The 17456-nt window shown below is 38.5% G+C and overlaps 1 protein-coding gene across 1 annotated transcript in view; it reads right to left on the bottom strand.

Moving 5' to 3' along the window:
• Positions 1 to 53: 53 nt before the first annotated feature.
• The window catches only part of DNAH7 (dynein axonemal heavy chain 7), a 259815-nt gene continuing 242412 nt past the window's right edge, over positions 54 to 17456 (bottom strand). The window contains 6 exon segments of the mRNA XM_086366894.1: positions 54 to 341; positions 2774 to 2877; positions 6473 to 6650; positions 8434 to 8586; positions 11656 to 11886; positions 16288 to 16425. Coding sequence (XP_086223020.1) covers positions 135 to 341; positions 2774 to 2877; positions 6473 to 6650; positions 8434 to 8586; positions 11656 to 11886; positions 16288 to 16425 — 1011 coding nt within the window. The 3' untranslated portion in view covers positions 54 to 134.

The raw sequence follows: 17456 nt of genomic DNA, 5'->3' as shown, positions 1-17456 counted from the left end.
GTCATTTTAAATATTAAGTATAACTTTAGTCAAATTGACTTAAACCAAATAACTTCTTTAAAAAGTAAAATATATTTTCTACTGACTCACTCATCTAACAACGAATACGAAAACAGGGAAATGACACCTTCTAATTATGAATTAAGTTGACACAGCAGCGCTACACCCCGTCCAATCCAGTGTTCCTTGGGTTGGTCAGAGGGAAGAATCATGGCAATCACAAAATTCGTAGAATGGCCAGTGGTTGACAGTGTTCCTCTCCGCTCACTTGTCTTATACAATGGGGCAGTGTAACTTGGTCGTTCTGGTATATCTGTTCTCTTACAGGGCTTTAGCCACATCTAGAAGGAAGTAGACAAAATTTAAGTCAAGGCTGTTTGTTATATTTATATATATTTGAACTTAATGTGGGATTACTGGCATAAGGTTAGTTATGTCTGCAAATTTCTATGGGCTAAATTGATTTTATTTTTGTCAGCAGTGCTGCCATTGCTCAAAACATTTAGAGCTCTCAGAATTATCTTCAGAACCAGTTTAGAAGCTAAATAAGAAAAAATAGTGATCTACTCTAAGAAAGCATACTACCCATCTATTCATCATCTCCCTACCATACCTACCTGAGGATGACTTTTGGTGCTTACACTAATAATAAAATCAGATATACTTTTCAAAGGTGAGAACTGCTACCACTGATATTCAAAATTATGTTGCTTTATTAAAGGCCAATCCCAAAATACTCTGAAAGGATTTTTATCAGTGACTGTTGAACTAGATCACCTCCCCCATGTTAGGTGACTATTTTAAAAGGGCTATTATTTTGTGCTGTTTAAAACACAGTTGCTTTTATAACTGCAATACAACTCTATGATTATTCTTAAAGAGTCATTAGTCAAGTTCCTAGAATGTTAAGTATAGTTGAACCTCACTAATCTCAATAAAATTTTAGAGCAAGTTAATTTCTGAATATAAGAGTAAAGAACAAACTATGATCAAAAAGGGGAAACAGTGTTTCATTTTTAGAACTTGAATACCTTTGTCCAGTACTAATAGCAATTCTTGATGTCCCCACTGTTTGGAATTCCTTTTTTTGTTGTTGTTTCTTAGGTTTAAGCACAAACTGTGTAAAGGCGCTAATAAGGGTACTAGTCTCTCTGCCACATAATTGTGGAGATCTAGAAAGCTGTTCTTCAGATACTGTTGAATACAAGGACTTCACACTCAAGTTGGACATGGTTTGTTTCAACTAAGTGGATTTTTTTAATGGGAGTTTTTCTTACTAGTGACTTCTTTTTCAGAAGATTATCTACTTAAAATCCTATTCACAAACTTGAGTTTCTATATGAAAGAAAAAAATTGATCCAGATCGACTCCTGAAATTGCAGACATTTTGCCCTTGTGACTTTCAGTTTGGGTCTCTTATTTGAAACTTTATCTGTCCACAGTATCTTGGTATATATATGGCAGGTTTCTTGCAATCGGCCGTCAGCTGGTCCCTCTCTGTAGATTAGAACTGCTGCTCTGAAGGATTATTGCCTGTCTTTGAGTGGCTCCCAGTGTCCCACAAACAGAATTCATATAAGTTCATGTAAAACTCAGCCTATATTTTATCACTATCCCAGACTGACCCTTCAAATTATGTGAAAATCTCTCTAGCCATCTTCTCATAATGCAGTAACAGCTGGAAACTTAGTATTTATATAGCTTAGTATGCCCATGCTAAAGACTGGTGCCTAGAAAACAATTTTTTTAAATGGATGGTTTTCATATAACTATCTTTTAGTCATCTCATGAGAAGAGTTGACTCATTGGAAAAGACTCTGATGCTGGGAGGGATTAGGGGCAAGAGGAGAAGGGGACGACAGAGGATGAGATGGCTGGATGGCATCACTGACTTGATGGACGTGAGTCTGAGTGAACTCCGGGAGTTGGTGATGGACAGGGAGGCCTGGCGTGCTGCGATTCATGGGGTCGCAAAGAGTCGGACGCGACTGAGTGACTGATCTGATCTGATCTGATCTTTTAATCTGCAAGTTTCACATTTTTAGGTCAATGTATATGTAAGAGAAATCATAAACCTATATGTGGATGTGGACACATGTATACAGTCAGTCCTCATTACTCCTGGATTCCATATTTGCAAATGTGCCTGTCACTAAGATTTAGTCCTAATCCTAATATCGATATTCTGTGCTTTCATGTTCATTCGTAAGCATGCCAGAGCAGCAAAAACTAAGTCACCAGCAAGCATGTTCCCAACTGAAGTTGAACCTGGTGACATTCTGCCACCTTGTTTCAACTCTTGCAACTATAATATAAACAAGTATCCTTTCGATGCTAAGCTTTTTGCATTTTGTTTTTCGGTTGGTAATTGTTCTGTTTAAAAAGGCCCCTAAGTGTAAGGCTGAGGTGCTATCTATGTTCCTCATACAAGAAGGTTGCGATATGCCTTATAAATACTGTTTAGGAATGAGTTATAGTCCATGAGTTCAATGTTAATGAATGAACAGTATATACTAAATAAGGTATCTTTAAACAAAAGCACAAAATAAAGTTATATATTGATCAGTTAACAAAAATGTGGCCACCTGATTTTTGCCTAGGTGTTTCTGCCTAGGTTTTTTGCAAAAACCTTATATTTTGCCTAGGAGTTCGGTATTCACTAATGTTGGTAGCAAGTTTATAAAACATAACTACTGTAAAAAGAGTTGACTGCATATGTGTATGTACGTGTATAAAATAGCCCCCCACATATATATCATTAGAAAATACTAACCACAGGCACTGTATCATAAAGAATTTTGGGATGTGATTCTGCAAGTTTCTTGATCTTTCTATTCCAGGAAGCTCCGTCCAGAAATAGTCCGTGAATGAAAACACCTAAATATAAAAGAAGCAGGTTAATACAACACTTTGCATATACATACAGATTGAGATTGAGTTGTGAAGCTGAAATTCCTACAGGTGACTACTGTCCAAGTGACACTAGTTCAGCAAACGAAGATCTGCTCTAAAGTCAGTTTCTGAGTTTGTGTTAATATTCTTAAGAATAGCTATACTTTGCCTAGTAAAACTTGATGTGGGAGACAAAAAGAGGAAAGGAATTTTAAATTAGTTTACATGAAGTTCTCTGTTTGGGTAAACATTGGTTTCTATTTTAATTGACCAATGACTATAATGTCGAGTCCACAAAATCTACAGAAGTTCTTAATGTCATTGTAGGGACCCAGTGGCTTCTAGGCAGCATGGGAACAAAACACCCTTCTGCTGATGTCTTATGTCCTGAGAGTTAAATTTCTCCTCCCCTTTTAGAATCTTCTCACTCCAAGGCTGCACCTCAGTCTGTATGAGAATCCCAAAGGCAATGTCATACATGATCAACTGAAGAACAAAAATTAAGGAATCCATGAAACCTGGATCACATCCCTGGCTATCCACTTGTGTAAAGTTTCATGAATTGAATATGGGTATCTGCACACAAAAATATTCATTGTAATTTGTTGCACAGATATGAAGGGAGGCCTTGAAGAACTTAGGAAGACATAGGTGAAGAGTTCCTAATGTGAGGTGTGATCTTGAACAATTCATTTAACTCTATATCTGTTTTTTTATCCAGAGAACAATTGGAAGATATTTGTAAAATAATAACGCCCGGTGTGCTGCAGTCTATGGAGTCGCAAAGAGACAGACACAACTGAGCGACTGAACTGAACTGAATGTCTGTTTCTATCTTGTACAGTTAGAATCAAATCAGCTCTCCTGACGAAAGCAGTTTGTGAAAATAGGATATGAAAATCCACTTGGGCAGTGCTGTCCAATAGGACTTTCTCCAGTGATGGAAATATTTTATATCTATGTTTTCCAATATGATTGGCTATTAAAACATAGAAAACATGGCTAGTGGGACCAAGAGATTTAAATTTAATTTTAGTTATAAATTTAAAAGGCCACATGTGGATAGCCCAGTGATGGATGTTGAGGGGAAGACTTACCCTCTGTTCTCTCTAGGTTTTAACTGACGGAAAGAATAGCTGGAATAAAAGGTCAATTTTATTTGCTGGTAAAGCACTCATCCAATAACTTCCCAAGAATAACTCTAGTAAAGCTGAATTGCAAAATGCATCTTGAGCCTGGAGCCAGGTCAGGGGTGGATCTGCCTGAGGGGGCCAGGGAGATCTGCAAGCACATCCTACATGCCCACATCTCCAGCCAGATCTTAGTCTGCAGGCCAGTCACAATAATAGATGGGAACAGAGAAAGTAGAGGAGATTGCAGTCAGGTCCCAGAGAGCTTTTAATACTCTGACCTTGCTGACTGGTAAGCACAGCCCAGTACATGTCTGGCTTTAACTAATGGGTGATCTATTTCTTACTTGGAAAAGAAAGATTATGTCAGAGGGAGTAAAGAGAAGAATTCATCTTAACCGCTTAAGAACAGCGGCAATGGGGATAAAAGTTCCCTCCAACCTAGCAACAATTTTATAAGAAATGTGATGGGGACAAATAAATTTTTGTCTCTCACGGGCCATATGGAAAACACAAAACAAAATGACAGGAGATACTAACTGGGTCCTGTTTTAACAGCCCTTCCTGGTCTGTGGGGCTTCCCTGATAGCTTTGTTGGTAAAGAATACACCTGCAATGCAGGAGACCCTTGTTCAATTCCTGGGTTGGGAAGATCCCCTGGAGAAGGGAAAGGCTACCCACTCCAGTATTCTGGCCTGGAGAATTTCATGGACTATATCGTCCTTGAGGTCACAAAGAGTTGGACATGACCGAGTGACGTTCACTTTCATGGTCTGTGAGTCACTTTGCTTCTGTGAGTTGTGGTCAGCACAGAGTGGAGGTGGCAGCACCCCCAGCCCTTGTTCACTCCTTCCTGCCCGCTTCTTGCTTTGTAGTGCTTTTCCCATTGATACCTGAACTACTGGGTGCTAGAGGGTGATTCAGTTAAGACAAATCTTAGGCAAACACATGTAGAATATATGATACTAAATCTAGATAGATTTACAATGGCATTGTGGCCACTTTAAAAGTCACTTTAAGAGTGAGTAGCTTTTTTCATGGCCCCAAAATACACAAGACCCCACAAAAGACCCTGAATAGCCAGAGCAATGCTCCCTGACTTAAGACTGTATTACAAAGCTACAGTCGGCAAAACAATATAGTACTGGCACAAAAACAGAAATACAGATCAGTGGAACAGGATAGAATGCCCAGAAATAAACCCATGCACCTATGGTCAATTAATCTACAACAAAGGAGGCAAGACTATACAGTGGAGAAAAGACAGTCTCTTCAATAAATAGTGTTGGGAAAAGGACTGCTACATGTTAAAAAAAAATGAATTAGAACACTAACACCATACACAAAAGTAGACTCTAAATGGATTACAGACGTAATAATGAATACTAAAATACTCTTAGAAGAAAACATAGGTAGAATGTAGAAAACATTGGTAAAAAACATAGGTACTCTGACATAAATTGCAGCAATATCTTTTTTTGATTCATCTCTCAGAATAATGAAAACTAAAAGTAGAGCTACCATATGATCCACAATCCCACTCCTGGGCATATATCTGGAGAAGAACATGGTTTAAAAGGATACATGCACTCCAGCGTCCACTTCAATACTGTTTACAATAGCCAAGACATGGAAGCAACCTAAAAGTTCATCGATACATCGATGAATAAAGAAGACATGGTACATGTACACAACCACTAAAAATGAAATAATGCCATTTACAACATGATGACCTGGAGTTGTCATACTAAGTGAAGTCAGAAAGACAAACACCCTATGATATCACTTATATGTGGAATCTAAAAATATGACAGTAATGAATCTATCTATGAAACAGAAACAGACTCACAGAGAACAGACTTGTGATTGCCAAGGAGGAAGGAGTTGGGGAAGGGGTGGAATGGGAGTTTGGGGTTAGCAGATGTAAGCTATTATATATGGAAAGTATAAACAACAAAATCCTATTGCATAACACAGAAAGCTATATTCAGTATCCTATGATAAATCATAATGGAAAAGAATATAAAAGGATGTGTGTGTGTGTATATATATATTCATAAAACATATGTATAATATATACATATAATATGTGTAACTGAATCATTTTGCTGTACATCAGAAATGAACAGAACATGGGAAATCAACTGTATATCAATTAAAACACCAAGCCATAAAAAGATTATGGCTGATTATCCCATGTAATGTTAATTTGATGATTACTTTCTAGCCAACACATTTTTTTAGAAATAACTTCAGAATTACAAAGTGTAAAACTACAACAATGCAAGGGACATATACTCTTTATTCAGATTCATTTCATCCCCATTTTTTTCTTATTCTTGCTCTTTTGCTCATTCTGCCTTTTTAACAGCTGAGAAAATTAAGCAAGAAGGTGACGTTTTTGTTCAGTGTCAAGATATAAGCCAACTCACTGCACTGCTGCCGCTTACCATCTTCTGGAGCATGCTTGTATTCTTTGTCTTCCATTACTTCATAGTCAAACCCGAGAAGGTCAATGGGGATGGTGTGTTTCCTGGCATAGTTTTGCTGGGCACCAGTCAGGAAAGCTTGTGTGAAGAAGAAGCCAGAAAGCCAGAAGACTGGAGGAGGCCCGACCTCGTACCATTGCTGTGGTATCAAAGCACAAGTGTCCAGACGCTAGAGCCTTTCAACTTCGAATACAACATTGCTTAATAAAATTTGCCCCAAACACTCCCCCTGTTATTTTCTAGTAAACTAATAAGCTAACACTTGGAGGAATAAAAAGCCATACTCTCAAAGTTTGAAAAACAGCCAGCATGTTCAGCATGTGTTCTGGCGTCAATTTCGTATCCATTGCACCAGCTTGTGCAATGATATGAATGCATATACAAATGACTGTTTTATACATGCCCAGTGATTGTTTTGGGCTTCCCAGGCAGTGCTAGTGGTAAAGAATCCACCTGCTGATGCAGGAGATGTAAGAGACATAGGTTCGATTCCTGGGTCCAGAAGATCCCCTGGAGGAGGAAATGGCAACCCACCCCAGTATTGCTGGGAGACTCCCATGGACAGAGGAGCCTGATGGGCTACAGTCCATTGGGTCACAGAGAGTCAGACATGACTGAGTGCAGCACAGTGATTCTTTCAGAAAAGCTCCCTACAATAGTGAGTGTCTAATATACATTGTTGCCTACTAGATCATGTTTAGTTGGATAAAGGAAGATCTTCCTACAAGGTCTGATTAGATGATAATGTTTTTTCACTTTTTTCTTCTCTGGTTTATAGTACCCGGTAGAATATTCCTTTAGAAGTTTTCCCTTCTACTTCACTAAAATACAATGAATCTAATGTATGAAGACACTATATTGTACAACAAACTCCCAGAAGATACAGGGTAGTGAGAGCTTGAGATCTTTGTAAGTATCAAGATACCTGGGTAATTCTGTTCATATCATATAACAAGTAGTTGACTATTGACTGACTAAGTGGTAAATTATAGAAGTCAGTCTGAAGAAGTGAATTTGAAGAACTTTCCCCTATAAGCATCCAAGGTAGAGTCTTCATTTTTCAAGAACAGTCTTAATTCTTTAGTACCAAGTCTAGTACTACAGAAGGCCTATATTATGGAAAGGGAGTTTAGTCAGTCCATCCCTGGAGAAATTTCCTCACAGGCAACTTTTGATGCATTATATATAGTACTTAGGAAATTAATACTTCTAACAAATAGAATTGTTAATAAGAACATAGTTAAGAACCAATATTGCCAGGTAATTAGGAAGCAGGCTTCTGCCCACTCTACATTTCCAAGACAATTGGCCCATTACTGACTTGGGCTGAAATAGCAATCTAGTGATTTCATGACCTGGAAGAGTGCTGCACAAGGAAGAAATCATTTTCCTTATTAGTAGCTTGTCTGGCCTTGTAGGATGCTCCATTGTAGGGATCTCTTAAAGCTAAATATTCAGTAGAAATATCAACACAGAGAGTCCCTTTTTCTCTTCAAATGTCATTGATTTGAATTTCTAATTTCACTGAACATGAACACCTCTCCTAAAGAAGCTTCCAGAGATTCTACTTCCAATATTTGTATTTTGACAATTTACTGCAACAGTTACATAAACTATATGTGATATTGAGTAGTGGTCATTTATGCTTGGGATACACATAAAAACTAGACAATAATGCTCGTTATGGGCTTCTCTGGTGGTTCAGATGATAAAGAATCCACCTTCAATGCAGGAGACCCAGGTTTGATCCCTGAGTCGGGAAGATCCCCCGGGAACAGGAATGGCTACCCACTCTAGCATTCTTGCCTGGAGAATCCCATGGACAGAGGACCCTGGCAGACTCCCGTACATGGGGTCGCAAATCCTAGTGAAGAAAATGAAATCAAAAGAAACCTAATATATGAGCATTCGGATGACCTCACCTGCAAAAACTTTAGTCTTGCAAGGAAGTCATTCACATAGCTCCCAAGTGGTTTAAGGCTTGGGTATGATTTCCCCATCCACATTCCTGGGATCTTGACATTCAGAATACTGCTAACCACTTCCTCAAGATCTGTAGACATCACTACAAGCCCCTGAAACACATTTAACCATTGTTTGACATGACAGTATTCTAGCATTTGAATAATTTTATAATTAAACTTGTTTACAGTTACGATTAGTTAAGTATAGCAAAAAAAAAAAGGGAGAAAGAAAAGGTATTTTCTTTGACTCACAAGACATGGAATCTTTGAATTATTTCTTAGAAAAATATTAATTTTAATCTAATCAAATTTTAATGGAAAGCTTCTTTTATTGAAATATAAATAATACTAACATACAGTATTAGTTTTAGATGTATAACATAATGATTCAATATTTGTGTATATTGTGAATTGTTCACTACAATAAGCCTAGTTAACATTCATCACCATACATAGTTACATTTTTTTGTGTGATGAGAACTTTTAAGATCTACTCTCTTAACAACTTTCAAATACGCAATACAGTATTATTGACTGTAGTCACTAAGCTGTACATTGTAACTCCAGGACATATTTTGTAACTGGAAGTTTGTACCTTTTGACTACCTTTACCCATTCGGCCCAGCTTGGAAGATCTTAATCAACACTTGGCTCCTCACTGCCTATTAAGTCACAGCCTAACTTTGACTTAGTTTATTTATCTATTAAATAGACAACTAACATACCTCTGTCCTGGCCTTCTTAAAAGGATAGTGATAACTATAAAATGAGCAAAATGATACAAAGTGCCTTGAAAGGTTGAATATCCTGGATTGCAACTGTGAACTCTAATTGATTTTATCCCATTTTGAAATGTAAAATAGATCATTTTACTTCATTGCATAATGAAGACTTCCCTTTACCTTTACACTTTAGAATAAAATTGAAGATCCTAACAGATGGTAAAACTTTGAAGCCCTTGAAAATTCCTATGTGATCTTGCAACTGGGCCAGTTGCCATCATTTCTGTTTTCTCCATAGCTGACAATATCATTCCAACTAACATATGGAGAAAATTTTAGAGTAAATTTAATGGATTAAACACCCACATTTCATTTTCCTCATTCTCCAAACCCTGAAACAACAGTAAAGGAATTTTTTTTTTGTCTTCTTTTTTTTTTATTTTATTTTTAAACTTTACAAATTGTATTAGTTTTGCCAAATATCAAAATGAATCTGCGACAGGTATACATGTGTTCCCCATCCTGAACCCTCCTCCCTCCTCCCTCCCCATACCATCCCTCTGGGCCGTCCCAGTGCACCAGCCCCAAGCATCCAGTATCGTGCATCGAACCTGGACTGGCGACTCGTTTCATACATGATATTATACATGTTTCAATGCCATTCTCCCAAATCTTCCCACCCTCTCCCTCTCCCACTGAGTCCATAAGACTGTTCTATACATCAGTGTCTCTTTTGCTGTCTCGTACACAGGGTTATTGTTAGCATCTTTCTAAATTCCATATATATGCGTTAGTATACTGTATTGGTGTTTTTCTTTCTGGCTTACTTCACTCTGTATAATAGGCTCCTTCTTAAAAGCACAAGCCTAGGAACTTTCCTTGTGGTCTAGAGGTTAAGACTCCATGCTTCCACTGCAGGGGGCACAGGTTCGATCCCTGGTGGGAAACTAAGATCCTGTATGCTGTGTGGTATGGCCAAATCCACCCCCTGAAAACAAAAAATACTACACCTCCAAAAAACCCCCATAAGCCTACAGGTGCAGGAAGAAGCAAAACAATACTGGGAGCTAGAAAGCATGGGACTGTTGGTAGCTGACTTAGTTGTCAGGAGAAACTCGATCCTAAACTGGTAGAGGGCAAAGCTGAGAATCAACTAGGATATTCCAAATATTTGGAAGTGATGGCCTTAGCTAGGGAGGAGAAGAAGGTGGTGCTAAAATGAAGACTGTTGAGATCTGCCTTAAAAAACAGACTCCTGGGTCTTTCCCCACAAAACTACACATCACCTACTTTGAATGAAACCTGGAAAGGAAAATGAAGAAACCCTTGGAGGGGAAGAATGCCAGCCAGGCTTAGTTGGTGTCAGAATTCCCATACCCAAACTGGGATTTAAGTGAATCCACGTATATCGGCTGCCGAGCTCCCTCGGGCCTCTTTCCCCTTTTATCTCCTAGAATGTGGAAAGCCAGGCCTTCATTTTGCAGGAAGGAAATAGGGAGAACCAGGTTAAGGAGAAACACAGGATACCGAATACTTAGCCAAACAGCCCTGCCAGGTCATACCACAGCTGGCCAGATAGACTCCTCTTTCAACAATAACTCATATCCAACCACTCTCCTCCACCTCCACTGCTCCTACAAGAAACCAACTCAGCTGGAAGACCTCTATCTTATAATTGGCTTCTGCCTATGTTCTGGTTTCCCTACAATCCGTTCCGCTGAGGTCAGAGCAATCTTTAAAAATACAAAACAGGTCATTTCACTTTATTGCTTAAATTCCTCTGAAGGCCTCCCTTTGCCTCTACACTGTAGAATAGAATTGAAGATCCCAAACTTGGCCGACAAGGCCATCGCGAGCCTGTGCCTTCCTCTCTCTGTTCTACCATCTCCCTTGTGCTCACTCCACTTGAGCCAAGCCAGCCTTCCCCACGGTACCCCTCGGCCATGCCAGGCTGCTGCTCTCAGGGCCTTCCTGCTGGCTCAACCCGCTGCCCAGACATTCCATGGCCTGCCCCTTCCATCAGGCCTCTCTTCAGAACGGCCTGACTCCAAATGACTGCGTTTCCCATCTCTTACCCTCCACATCCTTATCCCATTTTATTTTTTTCCATAGAATTTACCATTGACTGCAAGTTTATTTGTTAATTGTTTGTCTCCCTCACTAAGGTAGGCTCAGTGAGGGCAGAAGCTTTGTTTTTCTTACCTCTTAATGTTTTCTGCCTTCTGAGCATGTATCTCATCCAGCAAATGACTGCTTTATGTACCATACTCTATACTCACTTACCCACTTATTAACTGCCAGCCCCAGAATTCCATACACATTTTAAGGGCAGGGATTTTCTTTCTATCCCAGAACCAAGAAAGGTGCTTTCACAGAATCTGTGCCCAATACATGCTGGCTGAGTAAATGAACGATTTGTTTATTTCAATGAAGTTTTTCTTGGTGGACTTGCCCTTACCTTGATTGCTTTCTGGATGTTAATGCACGAGTCTCTTATGGTCTGCAGCAACTTATTGAACCGTCCCATTTCTTGAACAAGCACTGTGTTCATGCTCTGAGTGTAAGTGGTTGGGTATCTCCTCATTGCAGACTCAACATCAAAGTTGTTTGGAAGTTTACCCAAGATGTCACCAGCAACCTCATCCACCACTTCATCCGATGATTTTGCACCAGCATCTGCTGAACGAGACTGGGAAGAGTTCAAACAAGAATCAGAAATGCTCACAAAGGTCTAAGAATTGCTGGATGGGAAAATTCCTAAAGTAAAGTTTGTAAGAATGAGTACTACTTTGTTATTTTAGCTATGATTCTTCTCCACATAAGATTTATTGACGTGATGGTAACAGGCATGGGAATGAAGCTTCAGGAGGAAAACAACTGTTAGAAGGTTATGTACAATGTTCAATGGCAAAAGGAGGTCTGGAGGAAGCACTATGCTCTCTAGGAATTGAGGGAAGGGCAGATGCTGTGGACAGAGGGAGCAAAAGCATTCACCATGGTGGGGTGGTCAAGTGATGATGGGCATCAAAGCCCAGAAGGAGGAAATCTGGTTTTGCTATGAGAAAGCTCGCCAAAAATATATTTGCTAATAATAACTCTGGTGCCTACTGGTTGCCAAAAACAGAGATATAGCTTTCTCCTTGAACCCAAGAGGGCAAAGAAAATAAGCTCTAATCTTCCAAGCAGTTGGAAGAGTTATAGAAATAGAGCAGACTTTAGTAATTCACACTGTAAGCAAGGAAGGGGAATTTCATTTCAACTTTTATTTCTTATGTTTATAGTGGCACCATATAAATGAATCTATATTTTCTGAGAAAACCTTTTAAATCCTCAAAATAAATGTGTGTGTGTGTGTGTGTGTGTGCATGGAGAGAGAATACGCACTATTAGAATATAAATGAATGCATCTCATATTTTTTCAGCCCCAGGAAATTGTGTTTAGTTTTATTTCAGATTTTATATTTTCTAGTTTCTATATTGGATCTATTCCATACATATTGACAATAACTTCTACTTAAGTTTCTAGGAAGATTTTTAGTGGTACCCTAACACCTTCCTATAAAAATGTGCAATAAAAAATTAAACATCAATAACTATTACAGAAATGCACATCAACAATACAAAGAGGTTTCATTCCATACTGGTCAGAATGATCCTCATAAAAAATATACAAACAAAAAATACTGGAGACAGAATGTGGAGAAAAGGGAACCCTGCCACAGTATTGGTGGAAATATAACTTGGTTCAGTACCATGGAGAACAGTATGGAGGTTCCTTAAAAAACTAAAAACAGAGCTGCCGTGTGATCAGCAATCCCACTCCTGTTCATATATCCAGAGTAACAATAACCCTGTGTACGAGACAGCAAAAGAGACACTGATGTATACATCAGTCTTATGGACTCTGTGGGAGAGGGAGAGGGTGGGGAGATTTGGGAGAATAGCAGTGAAACATGTATAATATCATGTATGAAACGAGTCGCCAGTCCAGGTTCGATGCACGATACTGGATGCTTGGGGCTGGTGCACTGGGACGACCCAGAGGGAGGGGAGGGGAGGGAGGAGGGAGGAGGGTTCAGGATGGGGAACACATGTATACCTGTGGCGGATTCATTTCGATATTTGGCAAAACTAATACAATATTGTAAAGTTTAAAAATAAAATAAAATTTTAAAAAAATTAAATGTTAGTATTAATTACAAGCTAGAAAAAAAAGGGGGGGGGGACTATGCCAATATAGTAATCCTTTACCACAATCCCAAAGTACTAGGTTTACAACCAAATATATAAAACAAATTACAGATAACAAAGAAAGTAATGAATATTTGGTCAAAACTAGTGAAATACCTATTTCTGTTGCATTTGAAGAATGATATGCTGATTTCTATTTGTATTTTGATGTGCATACAATGTACTATAAACTCATTTAAAACATTTCTGTTTTCCAACAAGAGCTGCACCTCCACCAAACCCCCCAACCACCACCCCCCAAAATAAATCCTAGGCCTATAACCCTTCAAAAATGTAAGAAAAATATTTTAGTAACACACATTCCTATACCTATTTCTCACACACCAAAATCACACAGTTGGGGAGATACGTGTTAAAAGTAATATCCAACTGATATTGAGAATTAAGAGCAAAAGGGTGTTATTTGTAATTATTTAACTTGGGTTCTTTTTTAATCGTCTTTTAAGAGTTTTCACAAATACCACTTGAAATCTTCTAACAGTTGTTTTCCTTTTATTAATCAAATAAAGATAAGTGGGATCCATTTTCAAGGAGACATCATGGAATTCAACCTTTCCATTTCTAGTTTAACAATATTTTAGGTTGAAACAATTTTCTTAGTCAAAAGCAAGTCAGGCAGTTCACCATAGGTAAGACAGCTCTGCAAAAGTAACATTCTCAACCTCACTAGCTCCTCTCACTTCAAAAGATATTTTATTTCAATACACAATGTGAAGGTCCTGTCCTCATGACCTTGCTCTGCTGTTTTGGTCTATCTTGTTGCCTCTGAACTGTGGTAAACTCAATGTAGAATCACTGAACTCCTGCCTACCCATTACATTAATTTGTATTTGACAATTTGATTTGGAGAATATTGAAAGACGTTGTTTAATCACATACTAAGAAAATACCCCAAGTGTATTTAAACTTGTTTGTTTGATTCTGAGTCATTTTCTGTTGGAATAAGACCACTGCTTTATGTATTCTGTAATATGGCACAGTCCATCAAGTTTAAAAAAAGCCAAAGACTCTATAACTCTCCTGTTGTCAGACTATTGCATACTACATGCACGAATGTTGCTAAAGATCTACATATTCTTGTCTGTATATGACTTCATGCTCGAGCAATAACTGATCTTAGTGGTATTAACATATAAAAGGGACGTTAAAATATGGTCTTTGTCCTTTCTGCCTTATTAGCAGATGTTATTTTACAACAGACCAGAGCCAGAAGTTCCATGAACTCTTCATCAATGATAGCACACTATTTCATTCTCCTAATCTGGTTCTTCACCATTTGAGCCACCAGAGAAGTCTGGTTCTTGGACTTACCTGGTATCTCAGATGGTAAAAAGTCTGCCTGCAGTGCAGAAGACCCGGGTTCAATCCCTGGGTTGGGAAGATCCCCTGGAGAAGGCAATGGCAACCCACTCCAGTATTACTGTTGGAAAATCCCATGGATGGAGGAACCTGGGAGGCTACAGTCCATGGGGTCGCAAAGAGTCAGACACAACTGAGCGACTTCATTTTCTTTCAACCCGGTTTTTTAACTTTCTTTCTTTCTTTCATTCCAGTTCTTAGTTCCCCTAGCATCTCTGGTTATCTGCCTTTGAGGTTTATTCCATTTTTAGAATCTAGAAAGAGTATCGCACAGCTTAGAACACAGATTCTGGAGCCAAACTAGTGGGACTCAGACTATTTGGTTCAGAGTCCTGGCTTCAAATTGTACTAGCTGACCTTGAGTTAACTGCTTAATCTTTCTGTGTCTGTCTTTTCGCTGCAAAATGGGAATAATTAGCACCTTACCTCACAGGACTGTCGTAAGCATTACACTGTTATGCATAAACCATTTAGAACAGTGCTCCCATACAAGAAGCACTATAAAATAATTAACCATTATTATTACTTTGAGATTCCATAAAAATAAAAAAAGATTAGCTTGAAATCAGTTAGGGGAATAATTTACTTGATGAATAATCATCCTTAACTTACTAAAATTTTGTGTAATCATTAAGGGAACTCACCATTTGGACTAATTTGCTTTTAGAACTAAAACAAACAAGCATATCTTCTAACAGAAAACAATACAAGAGAAGATCTCTTAACAGACAAGTAAGATTAAACATCTTTCATTCAAATGAACTAACCTGTGCCATGGCATGCTGAATCCTGGTGCCTTAAGAGGTCGTTTTCTGATGTGGCCCTACATTTATGCTCTCACTAATAGAGTTGCATGTCTCAGAGGCAATAGTTCTCCTAAATCTTTTAATTCATTTCATACTTACTATTATATTTTAAATATTATATAATCTGATAAAATATTGATGTGAAAAAAACTATGCAAACTAGGTTAAATGTTCTGGAACATTGATAAAGATAAGCCATTAAAAACATTGCATTAGTAAGAGACTAGAAAATAGGGAAAATTCTAGATTAATTCTGGCATCAAACTGCTTCCAGGCACCTTTGAAAGTCTTCTTCCACTTTAAGAAATTTATAAAGGACATATTATATGTTCTGGGGCATGATTCAAGCCAAGAGAGGCAAAATGGAATTCCTAGCAGCAGAATGATATCAAAGAATACTCAGAGATAATGCTACTCAAAGAACTGCTGGCAGCAGAATGATACTCAAATATGCTTTCCAAATCAAAAGCCTGATGAAAACAAAGCTCACACATTCATTTACTCTATGTTTAAACTTATTTTTAAGGTACGTATTTTCTTTTTCTCTTTTCCTGAAAATGGTTCTCCACTTGAACAGATGTAATTCTGTGCCTGGACCTCTCCCGTGTGGGCTCATGCTGCTTGGGGACCATCCTTTCCAGCCTCAGAATCCAGCTGCTGCACAGATCACACACCTGTGTGAGAAGAATATTGTCGAACAGCAGTTGAGTTTCTGACTGATCTTTAGTGATATCAGCATTGGCATTCATCCCAAAGATTTCTGGAGCTGGGGTCAGAGGCAGTGTCTTTGTGTATTCAATGTAGCTGTTGTGCTGCAAAGATAAATAACAAGGAGCCAGGAGGTTAGAAATCAATTATCGTGTAGAACGTGCTCACTGAAAAGAGGTAATTTTCAGTACTCAGGTTATTGAGTGGATGAGCCTGTCAGACTGGACACTGAATGCTTTCATTTTCTTTCATCCAGGCCCAAAGCATTAAAAAAAAGCGGGGCAGGGGAAGATATGGATACATTTAGAAAGAGGAAAAAAATGCCCCACTCAGTTGAAATGAATTTTTAAATGGAGAGAGGAATATTGTGGCTACTTCATTTAGAAATTTCTTCCACAGAAATCTTTCTGTGCTGCATTTGCTGATGACTGTTCTTAATTTACCACAGTAGTTTCTTTTTCAGCTTTACTCTGATTTTTCTGTTTACTCTTATTATGATAAATCCACTTAATTCAGAAAAGTAAAAATTATCTGAGATTTTATCATGAGATAACCACCATTAATATAAATCTTTTATACTCATGCACACATATTTTATATTTACATAAACTTCCAACAAGATTCCATGAGTGTTGAAAGTGTTAGTTGCTCAGTCGTGTCTGACTCTTTGAGACCCTATGGACTGTAGTTTGCCATGCTCCTCTGTCCATGGATTTCTGTAGGCCAGAATACTGGAGTGGGTGCCATTTCCTTCTCCAGGGGACCTTCCCAACCTAGGGATCCATACTTTTCTTTAGAGCACAGGGAACTCTGCTCAATGCTATGTGGTACCCTGGAGGGGAGGGGAGTTTGGAGGAGAATGGATACATGTACATGTGTGACTGAGTCCCTTTATTGTCCACCTGAAACTATCACAACATTGTCAATCAGCCATACTCCAATATAAAATAAAAAGTTTAATAAAAAGATTTTTAAAAAAAGATTCCATACTTCTCTTGATGCTCATATGCGCTTAGTCGCTCAGTCATGTCCAACTCTTTGCAACCCTGTGGACTGTAGCCTGCCATGCTACTCTGTCCAAGGGGATTCTCTATGCAAGAATACTGGAGTGGGTTGTCATGCCCTCCTCCAGGGG

This window comes from Bos grunniens, chromosome 2, assembly GCF_055505025.1.
Source record: "Bos grunniens cultivar Pamir isolate PY7600 chromosome 2, Bosgru_T2T1.0, whole genome shotgun sequence".
NCBI classification, from domain to species: Eukaryota; Metazoa; Chordata; class Mammalia; order Artiodactyla; family Bovidae; genus Bos; species Bos grunniens.
Note: the sequence above shows the minus strand (reverse complement) of the source record. Positions and strands in the feature narration are given on the sequence as shown.